The sequence below is a fragment of the Macadamia integrifolia genome, unplaced genomic scaffold, assembly GCF_013358625.1.
Source record: "Macadamia integrifolia cultivar HAES 741 unplaced genomic scaffold, SCU_Mint_v3 scaffold1305, whole genome shotgun sequence".
Taxonomy (NCBI): Eukaryota; Viridiplantae; Streptophyta; class Magnoliopsida; order Proteales; family Proteaceae; genus Macadamia; species Macadamia integrifolia.
This window is the reverse complement of record NW_024868153.1, coordinates 51,215-67,158: the sequence shown is the minus strand read 5'-3', so window position 1 is coordinate 67,158 and position 15,944 is coordinate 51,215. Positions and strand designations below refer to the sequence as shown.

The 15,944-nt window shown below is 35.1% G+C and overlaps 1 protein-coding gene and 1 non-coding gene across 2 annotated transcripts in view; both read right to left on the bottom strand.

The window, feature by feature from the left end:
* Nucleotides 1-1,035, bottom strand: part of LOC122063385 ((-)-germacrene D synthase-like) — a 5,011-nt gene extending 3,976 nt beyond the window's left edge. Inside the window, exon 1 of the mRNA XM_042627099.1 lies at nt 548-1,035. Within this exon, the coding sequence (XP_042483033.1) occupies nt 548-667 (120 nt within the window). The 5' untranslated portion in view covers nt 668-1,035. The remainder of the gene's footprint in view (nt 1-547) is intronic.
* Nucleotides 1,036-15,392: 14,357 nt separating this feature from the next.
* On the bottom strand, nt 15,393-15,543 carry LOC122063389. Its single transcript, XR_006135321.1, has one exon. It is a non-coding gene; the product is annotated as a small nucleolar RNA snoR137 (small nucleolar RNA).
* Nucleotides 15,544-15,944: the final 401 nt, after the last annotated feature.

Sequence of the window (15,944 nt, the reverse complement as noted above, 5' to 3'; positions counted from 1 at the left end):
AAAAAAAAAAAAAAAATCTCTCTGCCTAACTTTTGTGTCTTCTTTTGGAATATATTAGACCTAACCCATATAGTGTTTGGATTTAGGGATCCAGATCATGTCAGCCAAATTGTATCAAGTAGATATGGTAGAGTTGATCCCAAGTTGACTCAATGATCCCCTCGAACTTGGTTGTAACCATAGTTAGTAAAGATGGGTATGGGAAAAAAATGGATATGAATACGTACAGTAATTAAATGGATATTGATTAAGTAATGATTTTAAATTCAGCATAAAACAATTGACACGGAAATAATACAATGTGCTTAATCTGTATATAATTTCTGCATTAAAAATTTGGGATAAAATATACGGACATATATTCACTATGTTGTATGCATGTATATTTTTTTAGCGAATTGCGTGTAGAATTTCAATTTATAAAAATGGAGCTTTAAACACAATATAATAGCTAACATATTTAAGTAATTAAAATTCATCATTTAATCCTTCGACATAAAGGAATTAGTTATGCCAACCAGAAAATAAAAAAGAAGATATCACTTACCCTATCACTAGGATTATATGTGAGGAAGCGATCACCCCAAATGCTGGGATGGAAATTGGCTGATGGGCGAGTGATCTTTGCGGTTCCATTTTGTACAAAAGGCTGGTCTAGGAGAGACATATCTTTCTTTTAGGCTGTGTTTGGAAACCACGAAAAGAAAAGAAAACTGCACGAGTTCTATATAATTTTGTTAGTAAAAAAGATTTCTTTTTAATTGCACATGCCTTGAAATTTGTGCTTTCCTATCGCTGTCACAGATTTTTCACACTATGTTAAGAAAAAATAAGTTCTCCCAGTAAAACCATATAATCAAGAGAGAGTTGCAAAGAGAAAAATAGAGCTAGAGAAGAGAAAGATGGAAAGAAATTGGGAAGGGATAGAAAGACAAACAAGGAGAGGAAGATAAAGAAAAGGGTATCAAAGTTAATGGGAGAGAAATATAGAGCAAGGGAGAGAGAATTGTTGAAAGAGTGGGGAAGGGCCATAGAGGAAAAGAAACAGACCAGCTGAAGTGAGTAAAAGAGACTTGCTATTATGCTATTTATAAGTTAAGAAGGGTTGGTCACGCTGCCCGATTACTATAAGATAGCTAGCAGGGCACACCAATGGGAGGGCAGGATGGAAAAAGGCATGGAAGTCATTTCCAAAAAAGAGGAAAAGAGAGAGTGTGACACATGCTCTCTTATAAGGTTATCCCCTTTGGAATTAATTCATCGGTTGAAAGGATAACACAAGAAAGGATTGAAAGGATGGGTTCCTTACCCAAGAAACACAAGGGTTCTTGGTACTCATTTTTATTTGGTATCATAGCATCGATAATGAGGTGTGGGCCATGGATGGTTTAAGATGGGATTGGAGGGTACAGTTGGATGGAGAAAAACCAAAATTCATTAGTAGGACCCTTGGGAGTGGATTAATAACCACATGATGCACGCCAACAGAGCTGATCAAAGGACCCAGATCCTCTCAATTGCAACAGTCCCTACGGTGGATATCAGATGGTTAACAATACGGGAATACGCATCCCAAATGCCTCTCAGTCGTCCGATATACACTGGAGGGACTGGGGCACTTGAGATGATCTTGTTCCTCAACCACAACTATGCAAAGAACTTAGAATCGACATATGCATATACCTCCGGACCCTACAAGTCCTCGCCACTCAACCATCAACAAATTTTGCCCAAGAAAAACATTGAAATAAACACTGCTGGTAGTGCAAGTGTACCCAAAAAAAACAAAAAGAAAGAAAGAAAGAAAGAAAAAGGTAGTGCATGCTTACTTCTCCCTCACCTTCTCTGATACACCCTATCTCTTCTATGATTATGTGGACTCCCTTCTTTGTTTCTTGTTTCCTGGGTTGATGTGGGAGATGTGTGGCATGTAGTCTTCTCTTGAAAGTAAAAATCATTTTATCAAAAAAAAAAAGACTAGGTAAAAATCTTGAAACCTATTCATTGGCAAGGTTGTGTTCCCCGTATATGACTTTTAGGTTCCATTTATTTGATGGATAAAAAGAGGTGAAAAACTTGTCAGTGTAGGTCTCACATGTTGTGAGTGAGAATGGTAAAATAAAGGAAAAAAGGAAAATCATAGAATATATAATTTTTAATGAGTTGAAATTTGGTAAGAGAGTAAAAACAAAGATGGAGTGGGATTCTATGAGAAAAAAATGAAATACTAGACAAAAACATAAAATTAACTTTTTTAAGAATAGTATCAAAGTCTTACAATAATTGCATTTAAAGAACTTATCTAAAGAATATTCCATCTTACTTATCCAAACATTTATATTTATAGTAGTTTGTGTAAATTTAAATCCTTATAAAATAAGAATACTACTTTTACAAGCAACTGAGTCGATTAATAATGAAACTGTGACCTAAAGGTCAACCACTACATCGTGACAATAACATCCAATCTTACTACTTTAGTGATCCATTTCCATCATTTTATGAATATAAATAAATAAATAAATAAATACTCAAGCATCTATACAAATTAAAGTCTTTAGAAAGTCACTACCACATGAAATGGGATTGATTACTTTTACAAGCAACTGAATCAATTAAAAATGAAACCGTGACATAAAATCAATTCACTTACTGACTAATACCATGACAACCGTCAATTTATCTACTTGATGATCCACTTTCATTAGTCTACTCCCCTCGCACCACAAGAGGCCAGCCATTACCTCCACCCCTTGTATATCCGACCCCTGAAAATGAAAGAATGATTGACTCAACATTATTTCGAGTACACATAATAAACATTTAATAACTAAATCGTGATAAAAATGTCAATTCACTTTTATGTCTTATGGTGTGACAATAGAACTTCAAATTAATAAATACTAATCATAGACAAAATCATATACAAGCTATTGAGAGGATCATCTGTATATTATTATGAGAGTTTGAATTGTTCCCTCTACTATTGATGTGTTGAGGTATTTGATTGGAGTAGGGAAACACTAATGATTTGATCTACCATCTTTTGCGGATGTGAACAAATGCCACATACTCCTTTTATGAAGGTCTTACATAGTGTTGCTGCCGAGAATCTGTAGAAGGATGAGCGTCGATCCTACACAAGCACAGAAGACAAAGGCCGGAGATGACTCACATCTCCTGGATTAGTCCTCCGATGCGTAAGTCAAAAACCCGTGCAACAGTCCTTTTAGCAAAGTAACGATGTGAATGTGTTTACTTACCTGGTTCTGTCTTTCGGGTTTCTTCTTATAGGGTTATCCCTTGTAGAATCCTACTAGAATACGTCCTTCCTCTTCTGAAGGGATTAAGACGGTTTGTGGAAGGACTCCTCATTGCACACTCCACAATTCCGTAGGAATATTCCCTCAGGTGAATGGAGTCCTATTATAACTCTATTACTGAGAGGAAGTTCGAGCTTCTCCGCCACTTGACTATCCGAAGCTGTAGTGTATATACGTGATGAGATGCCATGTGTCCATCTTCGATTGGGCGGTTTGGTTTGTGCGTATTACACTGTGACATCAAGTCACAATGATTTCAAGGACAGCCAAGTAATTCTCTATTTGATGAGAGAAATGATTTTGTTGACTATATATGTATTTTAATGGGAAATATGGTCCAGCATTACTCCAAATCATCTTAGCACATTTAATACTTTCTTAACTGATGGAAGGAAAAAAAAACACTTGAGAGTTAGTGTGCTTTTTCTTCTGGTTCATCTAGTAGAACAAGGAAAGCTATTGAATTAGTAATAAGGCCTTTCTTTTTCCAATTTTTTTTTTTGGATAGATAAGTTAGTAATAAGACCAGCCTGTCTGAAGAAGGAGCCAGCCCCACTAAGCCCCCAAGGTTTGGCTGAAGTCAGGCCCGTACTCAAGTGTTTCATTTGCCTATGATAGGCTCTCTTATAGGATCTGTTTTAAGTTTTGAAATTCAGACCCATGTGAGGAAAGATAACTTAAGCCTATTAAGTCATAAAGAGAGCCTAGTAACAAGTTGCTAGGTTTCTAATTTAAATTTAGGGAAATTTACTATCACTCTTCTATACTTGACCTATATTTACTAAAATTTAACTTTCATACCTTTTATTTTTTTTCTGATAGTGCCCTGCTTTTGGACTTTTATTCTCCCCTTCTCTTTTTAAATACCCAATTTACCCCTCATTTCACTTATAATCTATTAAACTTTTTTCAAAATTTTTTTTATTCAAAACATGCTTTGTCCTTCTATTGTTACTTGGTTAAATGTTGTTTTGTTGGCTAAAACTCAAACATCTTCTTGGCCCTCATACCATTATTTTTCTATTATTTTTATTTTTATTTTTTTTAAATGCATTAGTATTGAGTCACTTGAAGATATTATTTATTTTTTATTTTTTTTTTGTCTCATCATCAAGGTTATTGTTAATTGATTTTTTTTTTCTTTTGTCCAATCTATCATCACGAGCTTAGTATCTTTTTTTTTTTATTATTGATATTGGGATGGTATCAATCTCAACTGACACTAATTCGGATCAATATTGAATTTAATGTTACATTCCCTGTTAGGATTGCGACACATGGTTTTAGAAATTAAAAAAATTAAAAAAATAAATTGATAAAAGTATTTGATCTATATCATTCTCAACCAATACGGACCACTTAATCCTTCCCCAATGGAAAGAGATTTAAATTGATGGGAACTCATCTAATGGAGGAATGTGACCCATGTAAAGTATTGGCTTTCATTCCCAATCAATTTGAACCAATCAATATGAAAGAAGTTTAATAGGTTACAAGTGAAAAGGAGGGTCAATCTAGGTATTTAAAAAGAGCAGGGGAAAAAGAAATGTAAAAGTAGTAAGTGAATATTAGAAAAAAAAAAGTAAAAAGTAGGAAAATTTTAGTAACTATAGGCTAAGTGTAGGAGAATGATAGTAAATATCCCTTAAATTTATGCTTTATCTGACAAGTGATAAAAGGTGCCTCCACAGGTTGACATCCGACCATTCTTGTAATAGGGATCAGCCAAAAGCAGCCAAAATATTACTTTTGTGAAAACTTGAACTACGTTTAAACATACTTTAAAAAACAATTTTGTTTTATCTTACAAATAAACATAAATAGAAGTGTTTGATATGATTTATGAACCCAGTTTCTTATTAAAATAAATTAATACACTAATAAATTCATAAATAGATTGAAAGGTGTTTTAAGATGTATGTGCAGTAAAACTAGGAATGATAAAGTAAGGAATGAGCATGTTATAGTTGACTTCTGAGTTGCCCCGATCAACGACAAACTCCATAAAGATCGTTTGAGGTGGTATGACCATGTTCTAAGGAGGCCTAAGGATGTCTCAGTAAGGAAGAGTGATCTGAATCAATTTGAAGGAGTTGAAAGAACTAAGGAATGCCTAAAATGACCATAAGTGAAGTAGCAAGGAATGACATGCATGAGACTTGTCCCAAGTATGACTTTGGATAGAACTGATTAGAGGGCTAGGATCCATGTTGCCGACCCCATTTAACTAAGATTCTCCTGACTTGTTGGGTTGTGTCTCTTTCCTCTTATTCTTAGCTTCCATTTCACATCTTTCATCTTCCCCCCCCCCCCCCCACTTTTTTCTTTTGGTGATTTGCATTGATCCATGTAACCAACCCCATTAAGTTGGGATAAGGTTTAATTTATTAAAGTAATGTAGATGCATTACTCCAACTAAGCAAGAACGAGAAAAGACATACCACAAGGGCATTATACCCTAGTTGTCTTAGTAAGCAAAACTGCAAATCTGCGGTATAAAGGTTATTGTCATCAAAACCATTTTCTCTAGTGCCTCCTCGATCTGTCCTTCAAAGTGGTATGCCACACCAAGCCATTGCAATGAATCAATCAAGCTTAGTTTCTTTAAAGACTCATTAGCAACATCCACTAGCATTCTCGTCACTTCTTTCAATGAATAAGTTCGGCAGTGGATCACGAATCTTGGCGATCTTCTCTATCTAATGAATGGAAAGTCCGCTTTGAAATCGTTCGCCTGCACCCACCCCCATTATATGCTTCAACAGAATCAAACAAGTAAGATGATACATAACCTATGGTAAAATGCCAAGCCCGTAACCAGCAGATAAAGTACATATATTAGTCCATTTTAGGGATTGGCGACTTAATCATTCAATGACTTTGGCATTAGACAATCCAAAATGTGGCGTTGGGTGAATCATAATAGATGTCTGTTGGCATTCCACCTTCCTTCTCCCTTTCAGGGCCTATCCAAAAGAAGAATCTAGTACATCTTGGTCGTGAAATATCTAATAGACGAACTGGCCCTCGTAGATATCTTTGCTTCAGAAAAAACAAGTAGAATTTGCTTGGTCAACGAATTGATTCCATATAGGAGATCCTTCCCAATTAGAAGATACATCGACCTGAACAAAGAGAAAGTCATCCATTTATTTAGTTATTCAATAAAACCAATATCATTATTGAAAAGAAGCTAAACAAACCATTTCATCAGAGATGCGTATTTTATTCAAATGATACATTTCATAAATGAAATTTTTGGAGTAGTAGTAATAGGCTCTGTTGTTTGCCGTTCAAGAATCTGTTTAGGTAGTTCATACCATCCATACATAGTGTTTTGATCTAAGATTTCAATTATTTCATGTTTCAGCTTTTTCAACTTGTTCAAGACAAGGATCATACATCCACAACAACAATCAACAAAAAAATAAATAAATTATTTTGTCTGGTATAGAGAAAATCACACCAATAAGTGTGTTTCTTTATTTCAGTTTTTGAGGATTTGATTCTTCTTGTTTATGGCAATGCAAAAAGTGAAAAATCTTGTCTCTTTGTTATTGTATTTATATGGGTTTGCCCAGATGATAATCCTTACTCTTTTTTAACTTTTCTTTAATACAATTTTATGATCTTTTAGCGAAAAAATATATAGAGGAAAAAATTCCCCTACCTAACTTTAGTGTTTTCTTAAGAATATATTAGACCTAGTCCATATAGTACATGGATTTTAGGATATAGATTATATCCGCCGAATTGTTTCAAGATATGGTAGAACTGATCCCAAGTTGACTTAATGATTCCCTCGAACTTGGTATAGGGAAAAAATGGATACAGATAAGTATGGTAATTAAATGGACATTGACTTCAGTTATAATTTTAAATTCAGCATAAGAAAATTTACACAGATGTGCTTAACATGTATATATTTTCTGCATTATAATTTTGGGATAAAATATATGGGCATATCTTCACTATGTCACAGGTGTGTATATCATTTAGCAATTAAATAATTGCATGTAAAATATTAATTTATAAAAATGAAGCTTCCTCAACTAATATAAACACTTACTCTATCACTAGGAATATATGTGGAAGCGATTGCCCCAAATGTTGGGATGGTAATTGAATGATGGGCGAATGATCTTTGTGGTTCCATTTTATACAAAAGGTTGATTAGGATGTGTTTGGAAGCCATGAAAAGAAAAGAAAATCGTACAAATTCTATATGATTTTCTTGTATCTAGATGTTTCTGTGTGTAAAGAAGAATTTTTATATTTCGAAGCAGACATGAAAGAAAGCCATGATTTTCTTCATTGAGGCTGTGTTTGGAATGCATGAAAAGAAAAGAAAATCGTACAGATTCTATATGATTTTTTTTGTATTTAAATGATTCTGTGTGTAAAGAAGAATTTTTCTATTTGGAAGCCATGAAAAGAAAGCCATGATTTTCTTGTATCTAGATGTTTCTGTGGGTAAAGAAGAATTTTTATCTTTTAAAAAATTGAATATACCTTGAAATTTGTGCTTTCTTTTTCTTATCGTCGTCACAGATTTTTCACACCACTACGTTAAGAAAAATCGACTTCCCCCGAGAAAACCATACACTCATGAGAGTGTGTTGATGAGGAGAGAGAGTTGCTGAGAGAAAAACAGAGCAAGAGCAGAGAAAGATGGAAAGAAAGTGGAAGGAAGGGATAGAGAGATAAACAAAGAGAGGAAGAGAGAGAGAGAGAGAGAGAGAGAGAGAGAGAGAGAGAGAATCAAAGATAACGGGAGAGAAATATTAATCAAGGGAGAGAATTGTAGAGAGGGTGGGGGCATAGGAGAAGAGAAACGCATCGGCTGAAGTGAGTAAAGAGAATTGCTATGATGTTATTTACAAATTATCAGTGTGCACCAATGGGAGGTCAGGATGGGGAGAGGCATGAAGGTTCTTTCTAAAAGGGTAATATACAATGCCACCCTCTAGAGAATGTCATTATTATAAGAATATCTCTTCTATTTTACCAAATTAGACTCAGGCTCACTATCACCGGTCACTGTTAAAGAATATATCTTATATGCTGATGTCAGCTATTATATTTTATTTTAAATATCAAAATGCCCTTACTAAGTGTGAAGTACCTAATATACTCATGTAACAAGTCTCATCCCAAATTGTTATAACATCGTCAAGTTCACCAGTACCGATAATGCAGGATTTAACAATGCCGACAAGTTTCCAATCTCCAGTGAACGTGAGTTCAAGATTCAGAAAAGCATGGGAAACACCATGTGTATCGCAGGCGCAAGAAACGGCAAGGTAAGAAAGTATGGAACGAGGACTCATATTGGGGCTTAGTAATTCTTCCTTATTATAGGCTTCTATTTGATTTTTTATCTTACTCCGGTGATTTTTAGTTTTGTTTCGATCCAATCGATTCAATTTCCGGTTAAAGATCCATTTTTCTTTTCCTATACTTGTGGTAAATCCATGTTTGTGAATTTAAAGAGGTAAAATTTCAACTAATTCAATACAATTCAGATATTGAAAAGGATATTTCGCTCAAAATCAAGAGTGGCTTTAAAGGGGTAAAATTTCAACTACTTCAAAACTTTATCACAAAAAGCACAGTTGACACTTTATGAAGCAATGGAGAGTGGTAAATCCCTTGGTCAGAAGCCTATGATATCCCTTCTAAGCCATTGGAAAAGACCTTTCAGTTGTTATCAAATGCATCCAATATCCTGTCAAGTACTTCGTAAAGCAACTACAAAGAACACTGCAGAATGGTGATTCCAGAGAGGTTCTTATTTGAATAGTCATTAAGCGTATCCTGGAGTGGAATTACTACCAAGGGAGAAGGTGGTGGGGTTGGCGATGACGGTGGTGATGGTGGTGGTGGAGGTGCGGTGGTTTTGCCGGTGGCAAGCCAGCAATGGTGAGTATAGGTAGGGGTGAAGAGGACTTGGGTAGTGAATAGGGTATAACGGTCCTTTTAACTCTTTATTTAATAGTGACCTACAGTAGGGGTCTAAATCTAATTTGGTGAAACAGAGAGGGTGGTCTTATAATTGTGGCAATCTCTAGGGAATGACATTGTAAATTACCCTTTCTATAAAGGAGGAAGAGAGAGTGGGACAAAGATCCTTTTCAATTATTGGTTGCCCAATTAGCCATGTGACAGTTGAGCAGACCTGTGGATGTATGTATTGAAATACGTGTCAAAATCTTCCCAACCATTGGATGACTAATTGAACACTAGTTGACTTTCTGCACTACTTGAAGAGGAGCCATATCCGAGAGTGTGACACTGGCTCCCTTATAAGTTTATCCCCTTTGGAATTAATTCATCAATTAGGAAGGATTGAAATGATTGATTCCTTATCCAAAAAACACATGGGTTCTTGAAACTTTTTTTTAATTTGGTGATATAAGGGACACAAATCATAACATCGTGAATTGTAAGACCCTTGGGGACGGATTTATAGCCACATGAGGCATGCCATGTAAGAGACTCAGAACCAACACAAGTGAGTTGTTGTGATCAGACTCGCCAATTTTGTTGTGACTTGGATGACAAGACCAAGTCTAAATTAACTCAAAGAAGTAATGATCGATTCTCATCATTTTTTACCTAGGTAAAGTGTACATGACTCATATCTGGTTTTAAAAAAACTTTGGCTTGATTTTGATTATTTACTTACTCAAAATCTGATTTTCCAACTATGATCCTCAGTGGTCCATATATCCATTTTGTGATAACACTTAAAATGTGATGGAAAACCTATACACAAAATTCCAAGCCCACATGGTAATATATTTCTACAAAACCTATGAAGGTTAGTAATCAGAACAATTCACTTGACTACGTGTATCTTTATTACCTTGCTTGAAAACATGGATTCATTGCAACCTCAAGCTGATTAAGCACAACAGCGAATCCGGCTCCACTTCCATTATTCTATGATGAGAAAAAACAAAATACTCAAAGTATCTATATATTTGAGGGAAAAAAGAATTTCATTGGTTTAGCGTAAAAGATAAACCATTGAATGGATTACCGTCTGAAATGGGACGGTAATCAATTTATCAACTTGATGACCCTCTGGCACCATGAAAGGCCTACCAACGCTTCCATGTGAACATATTAGGTTCACATATGAGAATGTTCTCGTTCGTGGATTTAAAATCTATTAAATGAAGAGAGAGAAAATTGATTTTAAATCTACAGACTAGGATCGTTCTCGTACGTGAACTTGATCCTCTCTCCGCTTCCCCACTTGTAGGTCCTACCACTGAAAGGGATTGATTTTATGAGAAACTGAGTCAATTGATGACGACATTGTGAAATAAAATCATTTCCCATTTTTTTTTATTTGAACAAAAACACGATCTTAATAAAAGAGAAATGAGCGTACATTTTTTCTTTTGTTCTTTTTATTAGTAAGAATGAGTGTATGCTTAGGTCTATAGTTACTCAACACCTTTTCAGCGTGCCCATCTTAGCTATCCTATTAGCCAGTTAGCTATCCTATTAGCCAGTTCTATGGCCATTCTACTCGACCTCCTTCCTTAAACCAAGAAATTAAATATTCGGAGTCAGTCCCATGTTTCTACAACTTGGATCAGATCGATTAGCATCGATTGGATTGGATGGTATCAGCCTTTCCTGATCCCAATCTTGACTTTTTCAATCTTAATACGCATGAATAGTCTAGAGGTAAAATCATAATAAAAACTGAATTTTATTATTTTTTGTAAAGATGGATTTATTCGATATGATCTGATCCAGGTCAATTCGGAATGGTATTGGCCTTGACTGTTTCCAAGTTTTAGAACCTTGGTCGGTCCAAACTTCGACTTCAACATAACCTTGTTCTATGACGCATTGTAGTTCTTGAAATAGACCCCTAAGCTCTGGCTCCCACGCACAACCTACAACACCAATAAAGAAGTTATTATAAAATAACACTGAAGGCCAATCTGCATCTCTAGAATGCAAATCCCAAGTCTCATCACAAATGATCATTAAGGCACCATTTGACAACATTCCGTTTCTGCCGTTTCTGCATTTTCTTGTTCCCAGATCGGAGAAACAATCTAAAAAGTGTTTGATAAAGTTATTCCGTTCCACCCATTTCTAGAAATATAAATCAAAATTTATGCTTATTTACAGTTCTAGAAACGACTTTGACAAAAGAAACAAGTCAATTCCGACTTGTTTCTTCTATTCTATAAACGAATTTGAGAGAAAAAAAATTATTGTGCACGATAAATCTCTCAACTATTTAAATCTAAAATGAGGCAACCGAACCCTCTCTCCCTTTTGGACATCCGATAATATTATTGGGTTTTTTAGTGACATTATGTTTATAAAAAATGTCTCAAGAAACAGGTTTATCAAACACTAAAAATTCGTCTTTGTTTCAAAAAACATGAAAAGCCGTTTCTACTGTTTCTAGACACAGAAATAACAGAAATATTATCAAATGGTGCCTAAATTTACCATTTTCTTGAACCTCAATTCAACATAGATAATGTAGTCAAACCTCTTTTAGCTTGGCCCTTCTCCTCGTCTTTTATATGTGTTATAATACATCGAAATAAAAACCCATTGCTTTTTAATTTTCGAACTCATTATTGCTCTTACCATGGCTTTGAAAAAAGAATTAGGAATTCTTAAACTATTCAGTTTACTAAAGATCAAAGTTGGGAACCGTTTAGCGCACAGGTGGTCTCATATACATGACGGTTGTCGTTCTAACTTCTGAGAACATTACTTCGAGGAGGACCTACCCTGTTTTGTTTTCTTCCTTTTTTCTTCTGGCTTCTAAAAAGGTTATGGGAGCAACCACTCTCTCTCTCTCTCTCTCTCTCTCTCTCGATATAAAATCTTTGCTAAATAATCCATAGTAAGTTTCCCTACCCCCGCTTTCCACTAATAATTATAGACAAATTCATATAGTCTAGTTTGTAATGAGTGTTGGTATAGAGAATAAACAAACTATTGAAAGGATCATCTGTAGATTTTTATGAGAGTTTAAATTCTTTCCTCTACTATAGATGTGTTGAGGTATTAGATTGGAGTAGGGAACAATTTCCAATTTGATCTACCATCTTCCGCAAATGTAAACAAATGCCACATGTGGATGTCTCACATCTGCACATGTTCTTCTCTCTACTCGCATTGGAGATTCTTTAGGAAAATCAATGTCTACTCAAAGTTTAAGGGCCCGTTTGATAACGTTTCTGCCGTTTCTGTTTCAAGAAACGGCAGAAACATAAATTTTCGCTTTTAGAAATAGAAACGGAATCGAAGGTGTTTGATAAGTCATGTTTTTAGAAGTCGATAATAACCAATGAAAAAATGGCCACAAGTCGTTTCTAGAAACGGCGAAACAAGTTGAACTTGTTTCGCCTGGGTCGTTTCTTGAACCATAAATAAGTAAAAATTTATATTTCTATTTCTGAAAAGAAGTGAAACGGAACAGTTTTATCAAATGCTTTTTACTCCATTTCTGCTATTTCTAGAAACAGAAACGGCAGAAACGCGTTTCTTGAAACGTTATCAAACGGACCCTAAGTTTTTTCTTTTGGGAGTTACTACTTGATGGCATTCCCACAAAAGATATTATTGGAAAGTGGATATCACTTGATCAAAACTGTCTTTTCCATCATTCTGATTGTGAATTCATCTGCCATGTATTCCTATCTTGAGATTTCACAAAACATATTTGGGCGGCAGCAGTTCTTTCCCTAATCTTATTTTGTATTTGTTTAGTTCTAGCCTTATCTCCGAACATGACACAAATTGGTTCTTTGGAATTTTATTAATCTCATGCAACTTCATTTGGATTCATAAAAATTAAATCTCAAAATCCAAGGTAAAGCTTAACCCCATGATGATTAGTAATATCAACAGAACCCAATTTATGTTTTAGTAATATGACCATTGATTTTTTACTGTTTTACCTCAAATCAATATGAATCGATCTCAACCTGTACTAATACGATAAGACCAATACGGCTAATATGACACCTATACTTGAAAGTTGAAACCATGACTAGAAGAAGGAAAGCTAATGATTCAGTAGGACCCTCATGTATAGAGAAATAGTAAGCCCAACAAGCCGCTGAAGTCTAGCCCAGAGGCCCCAGACTCATGTTTCACTTGCCTATGATAGGTTCTGTTATTGGCTCCGTTTTATGTAATTCAATTCAGGCCCATGTAATGGAAGATAACTTAATCCCATTAAGCCATTAAGAGGAGCCAGCTGCCAGCCTTATGAATTGTTACCGGGGTGGTTACAAACGATATAAGTAGGGACAAATCAATTTCAAAGAACAGTATTTTTCTTTCATGGCCAAGCAGCCTTGTGTGATTAACATTTGTCTCTTAGATGTCACATTCAATTCATGTCAATGTTGGCATTTCATATCAAAGATATAGCCTTCAATAAGCTTCGATTCTCTGTTACGTTCGTTGTTGGGAATGTCCTATAGTCCATATCAATGTATTAATTTGTAGAAAAGGATGCCCTTGCACCACCATGCTCCAGTCTACTGACTATGAATTCAAGTAAACATGTCCCCCATGTCCCACTATCCCCCGATGGTCCTTTGGATGCACTACTTGCCATATGAGGGTGTGACTTCAAGTAGACATGTCCCACCATCACTCGATGGTCCCTTAGATGCACTGCTTGCCATATGAGGGCTTTGGCCTTAACTGATTGTGAATTCAAGTAAACATGTCCCACTACCACTCGATAGTCCTTTGCATGCACTGCTTGTCATGTGAGGACTTTGGCCTTGGGGCCATGATCAATTCCATTTTTTTCAGTATATTACCTTTTGACATGGGGGCAAATAACATAATTTCTTATAAACATATTTTAATACCTAAAATAACTAAGATGAAGGGTAGAATGGTAATTAGATATAGCATCATTCATCATCTCCAGTTGGTGGAATTGCTGGTAAAGACAGGGGAGAGTTCATCCAGACTTGCACCAGGGAGGCAAAGCAGGCAAGCCATTTCCAATGGTGACGAAATAAAATAAGGCAATTGGAGCTCGATCCGTGGGTGTGCGATTGGATCATAAGATTGGCTAGTATGTCCGATATTGTCTCAGATACCACCAAGAAATCAGAAGAGATTTTGATTAGATTAAGACGGACATCTAGACCAAGTTACTTGAAAGCCATTGATCTCAACGGAAGAGCTGGTAGTAAGCTGGAGGTTTATCGAGATCGAAGGGCAGGTGCTAGTACCATTGCTAGACTGAAGAAACTTATACTAGGAGAATAGGCTTGGGTTACACATGAAACCTTATGATGTGTTTCGTTACATAATTCATTAGAAAGTCTTTCTATTGAAAGGCAACTATCTTTTTCTAAAACTATCTTTTTTTAAAATTGTTTGGTTGTTTTTTGAATTGATTCTACTTAGAAATACTAATTCCTTTGAAACGCCTTTTAAAGCTAAATGTGGTTCATTTAATAAATAAGGTAAATAGAAATACTCATATTTGACACACAATCATAATACTCACATAAATAGTCCATGTTAAGTGATGATTCAAAAGAATCACAAAAATCAAAATAGGTAACCATACAGTTTTCTAAAAAATTCTAAAAATAAATATATTTCAACATAAACACACTATGAACTGACTCATAGCCAAATTCAAAATAAAACTCCAGCGAATTATGTAACCAAACAAATCCTAAAGATCTCAGAAGTCAATCTCATTGACGATTCACTAAAACATCTGAAATTAAAGGACAACTTAACACAGTTTCCACTAAGAAATTGAATGGAACTCATGTTTTACCAAGTTAAAGAGGAAACTTCGTAAACATTAGATTTCAGGATATATATCTAGATTTCAAAATCTGCAACCAGATTACCAGAATAAAAAGGAAAACTCCAGAGTAACGAACAAAAACAATTAAGATAACAAGCTAGAAAAAGAGAGAGATGGAGCCTCGGATCCAAATCAAATCAAGTTTGCATCTACCAGGTACAAAGTGAATTTAGGAATTACCTTCCCCATGATGAACGAGGTAAAAGAAGAATAAAGAATATACCAGGAGACAGGTAACATAGTGCAACATGAAAGAACACACCATGCTGTTTAATACTGGCAAAGATATTCTCTAATTCATCTATGCTTCTGAAACAAGAACATCCCCAATTCTGAATCTGAGAGAGTTCACCAGTAAGAAGCAACCCTATTTCTCTAAACACAATTAAAGCAGAATACAATCCCATAGAGAATGCAACCAGATATCAGTAAAAGAAATCTAAACCCAAATAAAGCAGAGTATTACAGAACACTATAACAAGTAGCTGAACACCCCAGAGTCAAGAAATCAAATAGACCAAATAGACCTAAAGCCCCACTTAGGGATACACCCAAAAAAAAAAAAAAAAAAAACTATTGAATCCACAACAGCAAAAAGTTTAATAAACTGTAAACTATCCAGAATCTATAAACTTAAGTCTGAAGACTATCCAGAGCGAGAATCTGTTGGCACAAATTCTGATTTCAATAAAAATAAATGTAGAAAAAACATTCTGGGATAATGAACAGATAATCTTATATTCTACCACTGATAAGTAGCATTAACA